An 8,050-nucleotide genomic window follows, 5' to 3' on the forward strand; every position below is an offset into this window, starting at 1 on the left:
GCCCAGAGTGAAGAAGCAGAACCTGGTGGTGGGGTGGCGGGTGACCCTTCCAGTTGGCAGGTTGGAGGGATCCCTGCGGGAGAGCCTTTCTGGTGTCTCCTCCACTACCAGGTTTAAACACCCACAGCCGGAGATTAACCCCTCTTCCTCCCTGAGGCCCAAGGGCATGTCCACCCCCCCCCATGGAATTCTTAGGCTACTGGGTCCGATGCCCCAAGAGAGAGAATGATCGGGTATATGTACCAGAGGGGACCAGTCCCCCAGTGCCCAGCACCAACAGCTTAATAGCCAGAAGCCAGATCTGCTGCAATGGGGGAGGGTAAAATCCAAACACATCCCCAAAAGGAAAAAAAAAAAGTTGATCCCAAAGCCTTCAGGGATTGGTCCCCTAAATTTTGGCCAGTGCCTCCTCCAACCCAGGCCACAGAACCACGGCAAGACAAAAGGAAGGTCAGACCAACCCCTCCTGGTTCAGCCTTGCCTCACTGGACCACCCTGGGATGAGAGTCCCCTTCTCTACCTCATTAAGTTTTCCACAGTTCCAACCCAGACGCCGAGGCCTGGCGAACTGTAGCTCTGAAGGTGAGTTCTAGGCAATTTAGGAAATCGAGTTCCTGACGACAAAATCAAAGCTGTCTCTGAGTAAGAAAAACGAAAAGTGAGACCTTCTGAGAGTGTGTCCTGCGCATCCAAAGAAAGGCTGTCAGAGCAAAACCCACCGTCTTACATTGCGGTCCTAACAGAGGCCACCTATGGACCACAACTATTAAAGCACAGCTGTATCGCGTAACAAGGACATGAGTCACACACACCTGCGCCCACTCACACACTCCCCTCACTCGCGCAAAGGTACAATCAACTTAAGCTGCAGCACCTTTGCCAGGGTTTGTGTTTGTGCAGGGGCTGACGATCCACTCCCTCCCTGCCCTCGGTGGGCTGGGGTAGTAAGGAGTCAGTGAATCCCCAACGCCTTCCACAGATACATCTTAACGGCAAATTCCCCAAGGCACAGCGCAGACTTGGAACTGCTTGCCAGCAGTTGACAGAAAAAGATACAAAACATAACTGTAGTATATAGTCAAGGAACAACCTTAGTAGGTTTGAGTGAAGCTATCCTCTTCTAGTCCCTTCTCACAAACTTCCCAGGAAGTCGCGGGGTAGGGGTGTGAGGGGACAGACACGCTCGCCAGCCTGCCTTGGAGGTACTGCTGGGGCAGAAACCATGTCATGGAGAGCCGGGGCGCAGGAGGGCGCGCTGCTGCGCCCTAGTTCCTAGGTAGGCACCCTCCGTGGATGAGCCGGTCCTTACTTAAACCTCAAGGATGTAGCTACCGGTCCACTGAAGAAGTCGCGGGCGGAAGCACAGCCCCTTGGCGAGCGGAGTGAGGGAGCCCCTCTTCTCTCTACCGTGCCCAGGGGCTTTCCGCAGAACCCGCGAGCCTGCGGGGCAGGGCTCACGCGGCGCCAGCCAAGCGAGCGCGACGCCACGGGACCTGCTCTGGCCTCCGCACAGACTCTCCACCGAAGACCTCGTTCACCAGCAAGGAACAGAGAAAATTCTCACTGGGAAAATCCCTGCGCGCGCGCGCACACACACACACACACACACACACACACACGCACTCACCTGAGGATAAACAAGCCCCGAGCTCCGGCCGCCTTCCTAATTTCGGGGACGGGAAAGAAAGCGCCCGCACACCCTTATCTCTCTCCTTTCGAATCTGAACCATACTGAGAGCCTGCTCTCGCGTGCGCCAAGGCTGTACCCCGAGTTCACAACTTCGTCCCGGTGCTTCTCCCTCCCTTCATTCCTCGGCTAGCTGGAATATGGCGAGTGGACTTCCTCACCAGGAGCCGGCAGTCCCTGGCGGCGCAGGCGGCGGGCGCCGCGGGCAGCAGCGGCTGCGGACGCACCAGGCGCGCACGCCCTGCGCGCGGGGACAGCGCGTGTGGCCTGGGCTTCTGCGCCGCCAGCCCCGGCGGCGGGGGACGCGCTCTCTAACTTCCCGCCAGCTGGGGTGAAGTTGCACTAGCGGTACTGCGAGCTTTGACCGTAGCCCCCTCCCCCGGCGGGGGAGGAGGGTTTGGGGGACCACCCCAGCGCTTAGGCCTGGCCTGCAGCTCTTTCCTCTGGTGTCTGTCCCCAGACAGCACTCTCCCCAAGGCTCCTAGGAAAAAACATGGGCTGGGGATGCGGGGTTCGGTATCCCTAGGCTCGCCTCAAGCACCATCCGGGAGGCTTTCACTTTCGGCCCCCAAAAGCCAAGGGCCAGGCCCTTCAAACGCACTCTAGCTGGTGCCCCTGCCCTGTGACCGCCTCTGCGCCCGGGCCGCCGGCCCCTCGCCCCGCCCGTCCTCTCCGGTCCAGGCTACGCGCAGCGTCCGGCCCGCCCCAAACCGGCCAAAGCTGCCGGTCGTCTCGTTATCAAATTAAGTCAGCGAGAAAGGGGGGTGTCTTACGTTGCATCGGCACACCAAGCATCTCCGGGAGCCCCTTGACAGCCCCCTCCGCGGGGACAGCTGCGCTCTGCATCATCTCCGAGCGAGAGCCAGCGAGTCGCAGTCTACAGAGATTTCTCGTTCTCTCGCTCAAGCTGGATTCAGAAATTTGAAAATAATAAAAAACCCAACCAGACCGCCGAAGTCACGGTGGAAGCCGGCCCCTCCGCCTCTACAGGAGGATTCCACAGGCTGCCTGGCCCCCTCCCCCCGCCAGTCCTCAGTCTGTTTCAAATCCCTTTGATCTCGCTCTCCCGGGTTGGTGCACATCCCGGGTTGAGGAGACGCTGTTGCTGCAGCTCTGGCTTTTTTCCCCTCCTCCCTCCCCCCGCCCGCTTCTCTCCCCCTCCCCCTCCACCCTTCGCGTGCCGGCCGCCCAGGAGGCCGCGGTCACCCAGGCATTTTGATTCATTCACACTGCAGGAACGGCCGTGACGTCGCTTTCCGCAGGGAGGCCCGCCCTTCAGCCAAGCCCCCCACCCAGCAGCGAGCGGCGGACCCAGGCCCGAGTGGTGTTGCTAGCGCCCTGAGAGAGGCCGGCCGGGCAGGAGGGCCGGACCGCATGGAGCGGGGCGGGGCCTCACGGGCCGTTCCCCCTGCTCCCCGCGGTGCGGGCTAGCGCCCCGTGTATAAATACTGCAGCTGGCTCGGCCGCGGCAGCAGGTGGTCCTGGACGGCCGCGTCTGGGGCTCGCAGGTTTCCGTGGATCTTCTCAGGGTTCCGGCCTCAGCCGGCGGCTCGTGTCCTCTCCGCCCCTCCGTTCGAACCAAGGGGCGGGGAAGGGCGGGGCAGGCGCTCGGGAGGCCTGGGTCGCACGGCGGTGTCTTCCCGTCGCGCTCTCTTGGTCCCGGGCTTCTCTCGGGCGGACGGAGCGTGCTCCGTAACTAGATGACTCCATCCTCCTCCTCCTCCTCTCCTCCGGCCAATTCCTTTCCCGCCGGCGCTTCCCAGCCCTTGCTCGCTCTCCCCCGCGTCTGGCTGAGGCCGGGCCAGGGACAGCCAGTACTCAGCCTGGAACGCGCGAGTCACGCAGCGGGCTGCGGCGGGCCGAGGAGAGCAGCCAGGGTCTGCGCACGGAGGTGGCAGGGCGCGGGCCCCCGGTGCGCGCCCCCGCACGCCGCGGCCTGCAGCCCCGAGTCGGCTCCTCAGTCCTTCCCCGCCCCGTCCCGACTGCTCTGCCCGTGTCCTCTCTGCTTGTCCTGCCCTCGGTCCTCAGAGACCGCTCTGCCTCAGCGCTGCGACCGCGGGCGTTTTGAACAATTCCCCACCTCGTGTGTGCGGGGCGGCAGCGAGCACACCACCCCAGGGGCTAACCAGCAAAGGCGTGTGTGTTGTTACGGTATTTACACCACACACACACACACACACACACACACACAGCAATTCTCAACGCGAGTTCCTCGAGGAAATAAAACAGAAGACCCACCACCGCTGGGACAGGTCTCCGCCGAGGTTTCCTCATGCTTCATCAGATTCTCTACGCCGCCTGACCGGCAGACGCGGAACACCCATCCCCCGGACCCGGCGGCTTTCTGGATCCCAGAGCTCGCGACACCGCCACCCGGAATTCGTTCTAGAGATGTAGACATATGTGTAATCCCAGCATAGTGGAGTCCAGCCCGGGTGGGAAAGGGAACTGTGTGCTCTCTCCAACTTTCCAGCGTGTCCCCTGCTTCTTCTCCTGGCGTTGTCCCCAAAAAGGGGACACCAGGGTTGGTGAGGGACAAGCATGAGTGTGGGAGCGGATGGCATGGCTGTCAGCGCTTAGAATTTGTTTTCAATGAAGTCACAGTGACTTCTATGTGACCTAGTACTGGGTTGGCATCATCTCTTGCCCTGTTTACCTGCGAGGTAACTCCAGGGCACAGGAAAAAAGCCAAGAACCCGGTGACATTTTCAGTGTTTACCAAAATGTTTTCTACAAAAATTTAGCTAGTAAACAAACACGAGGAAATGCCAGCCTCATTAAGAATCAAAGACAGGAAAAACAAAGCATCGTAGCACTTCCACCTTTTTTGTCTGTTCAATGAGTAAAGGGGGGCGGATGGTAGAATTCAGTGCTGGTGAAGGTTATTTGATACTGCTACTCTCACAAATATTGTTGGTGTGCTTATAAGCTCTTAAATTCGTTTGGAAAGCAATTAGGCAATATGTATCAAACCCATAAATTTTTCATACCCTTTAGCTCATGAAATTCCACTTTTGAGTGTCTTTTCCACAGAAATAATAAAATTCGAAACAAGTTTCATACATGAAGATGCTTATTACAGCATTACATTTTGGAGAAAAATAACCTAAAAATCCAACAAAAGAAAAGTAATATACAATTATTGAAACTAATTATGAAACCTAGCAACATGGAAATGCTTGTGAAATACTAAATTTTTTAAAAAGCAGAATGCACTATTGTATGATTATAAGTATGTAAAAATGTTAAAGATAAAAGCAGTGATAATCCCATTGTTGGCTAGGGTGTGGGGAAATTAGAAAACAGTTTCCTGGTGGGTATGCAAAGAGGGACAATGTCCTCTGAGGGCATTTTGGCAATATCTTTTATAGCCCAACAGTGTGATGGATTTGTCCCAATCCATACAAAAATTTGTCCACAGTAAATAATCAAGAATATTTATAATGATATAGTTGCAAGGACGTTTAAAAAAGAGAATAACCTGCATATCCAACAGCAGGGGATTATTAGAGTATATAAAATGGAATGATACAGTCATTAGAAAATACAACACAAGAGTAATAATGTAGAAAAGTGTTTGAGATTTATAAGGAAGTGAGGGAAAAAAGAGAATATGAAGCAGTATGAACTTTAGGATAATTATTTTTTAAAGAAGCATAAATAGAAATATATATAAATATAAAAGTGGTTACCTGTACATTATAATTTTTATTTTCTTCTTTTTGCTTTTTTCAGTTTCCTCAATGAGCACGTTATTTTATAAAGTGGAAAAAAACTAATAAAAGTTGTTTTCAAAAACACGGGACAAACTGGAAGGAAATATATCAGAATGCTATTCAGAAGTACATTATGGAAAATAGTATACTAGGGAGATGTATTTTATGAAATTTTTTCTTCTCTTTTTCAGATTTACTGTAAAGTTGTTATATGTTTTCAGTAATATCCGTAAAAGATAAAATATTTATATGCAGTGAAATATAGAGCATATGTGGTAATTATTTTTATAATTTAATATTACATTTTTAAAATGCTCTCTGCGGCTCCTACTCCCCTGATATGAACCTGCCTGGGTCCTGCCCTCTTCCCACTGCATGTCACTAAGTCATTCACTGGGTGAGGGGCAGCATTACTGTGGTGGAGACTCTCCTGTGCCTAGGGCTGGTTCAGGGGATGCCACTTTCAAGTCTATCCAATGGCAGAGGAGCCCTGGGAGATCAGTTTGGCTCTCAGTTCTTGACCTCGTGAGCAGCTGCTCCCCCCGCACCCCTCTGTGTTCCCACATGTACACGCAATGTAGCTCCACGAATAAATGCCCTTGTTACATTCCTAAACTTTTCTAGAGGTACTCAGCTCCTGGTATGAGCTGAGTCCCATTCCCAAGGTCTTCCACTAACATCTACATCTGTCAAGGTATTTCACTTTCTTCCTGGGGCCTTAGCCTTCCCATCTAATAATGAATCCCCAATAAAAATCTTTCCTTAAATGTATTTTTTAGTGCCTGCTGCTGCTGCAGATAGCGATAATGATAACAACATAACAGCATATGGTGGTAATAATAATAACCAACACTTATGGAAAGTTTAAAACTGTGTCAGGCACCAGGGTAAGTGCTTCTACATGTATAATTCCACCTATTATTCACAACAGTTCAATAAGTGGTATTGGTGGATGAAAAAACTGAGGTTAACAGGGGCTAAGCTTGTCTCTACCCTCCACAGAATGGAAGAATGGCTGATTCCCACAGAAAGCAGATAATCTCTACTGTGGAATAGCCCAGGAAGACCACTGGGGTGCATCTGTTCGGACTTAGACCTCTGAGCTGACTCAGGGCTTTTCCCACTGAAAGCTGCCCATGGCTGGCCAGTGACGTCCCAGGAGCAATGGTCCTCAGAGCCTCCTCAGACCTGTGCCTTCCAGCTACAACCCAATGGGAGGGTGGGTACCAGAGGATGGCCTGGTGGTGATGTGGCTTTCCCCAGGTCTAAGTTCTGTAAGGGCAGTCGGTCAATAGCCAGTAAGAGTATCTGGTACTTTCTGGACATTTACATATTACATTTCTGGGAACCAAACCCAACATGTCAGTGGATCCAGTTCTAAGGGAAGAATCTCCAGAATTCAACTTAAGAAAATGATTAAAGCTTCCATTCGTCTTTACATTTTACAAAGTTCCTCCACATATTTTATCTCATTTGATCTTCATAATCATGCCTGGGCTTGGGTATGATTATCAGGAGACGGAGAAGCTAAGTGGTTTGCCTAAGGTCACACTGCTAATAAGTTGCAGAGTCAACTGGAAATTAAATCCAGCCTTTGACTCCCAATCTGGTGCTCTGTCCACTCCGCACAGCAGACCTGTGTGTCTTCTAACCCTTGCACTTTAGGAACTTCACAGAGTGGGCAAGTTCACCCTCAGACACCGGGAATCCTGAGGCCCAGTCCCTTTCTCCACTGAGGGATGAATTCGCTGCCTCTGCTCCTTGTCACCCCATCTCCAATTATTTCCTCCTGTCCTTATTCCTCTCAAACCCTCTTTTATCATTTGCATTTTGAAACTGTTTCCTTAATTATTCTCCTGCTGTTGGAATCCTGCTCCCCCTTGTCTTTGTGGCATCCTTTGATTTATCTCTGTCTGGATAACAGCTCCCCGATTCTCCTTGGGGAATTCAATTTTCATTCATTTTTCTGCTGGGCTAGATTGATATAGACCCTCTGCCCGGGTCCATATTAGTCATCCCAGCAGAGAAAACCAGGGAGACAAACCCTAAGCCCAGCCCCTGGGGAGTCACTGTCTTGTTCGGGGAGCCACAAGGAGTTCTCCAATGAAAGGACAGGGGCCTTTGCTCTTCTCCATCTGTCCACCCAGTCCTCCCAGTCATTTGTCACAGGCCCCTTTTGTGAGCCCACCACTTTGTCATTTGTCTCCTTCTCTTCCCAGAATCTTCCAGGGATCTCTCCCCGCTGGGATGCCGATTAGTTACTGCTCATCTGAAACCTGCCCTGTGTCCTTGACACAGGAATTTAAGGGACGTGGAAAAGAGATGGTCCTGTACTTGGACATCTAACTCTTAAAATGAGATTATGAGTCAGTAAGTGGCTGAGAAACAGAATAAGTAAAGGGCACTGGGATCCTTAGAGAAAGAAGGAAAGTGACAAAAGCTAACCTTTATGTCGCCGGCACTGCTCTAAGTGCTCCGTATATGTTAACTCATTCAATCCTCACAAATCCCCTGAGGCAGGAACTATTATTATCCCCATCAGATGAAGAAACTGAGTCAGCACAGAGAGGTCAAGTGATGTGCCCAAGGTTGCACAGGTAGTAAGAAGTGGAGCCAGGGTATTGTCATAGGTAGTCTGGTTATATTT

General features: G+C 52.1%; 1 protein-coding gene across 1 annotated transcript in view; it reads right to left on the minus strand.

The window, feature by feature from the left end:
- LHX4 (LIM homeobox 4) overlaps positions 1-2,536 on the minus strand; it is a 42,603-nt gene extending 40,067 nt beyond the window's left edge. Inside the window, exon 1 of the mRNA XM_060142158.1 lies at positions 2,461-2,536. Coding sequence (XP_059998141.1) covers positions 2,461-2,536 — 76 coding nt within the window. The remainder of the gene's footprint in view (positions 1-2,460) is intronic.
- Between the last annotated feature and the right edge of the window lie 5,514 nt (positions 2,537-8,050).

This window comes from Lagenorhynchus albirostris, chromosome 2 (assembly GCF_949774975.1).
Source record: "Lagenorhynchus albirostris chromosome 2, mLagAlb1.1, whole genome shotgun sequence".
Lineage (NCBI taxonomy): Eukaryota > Metazoa > Chordata > Mammalia > Artiodactyla > Delphinidae > Lagenorhynchus > Lagenorhynchus albirostris.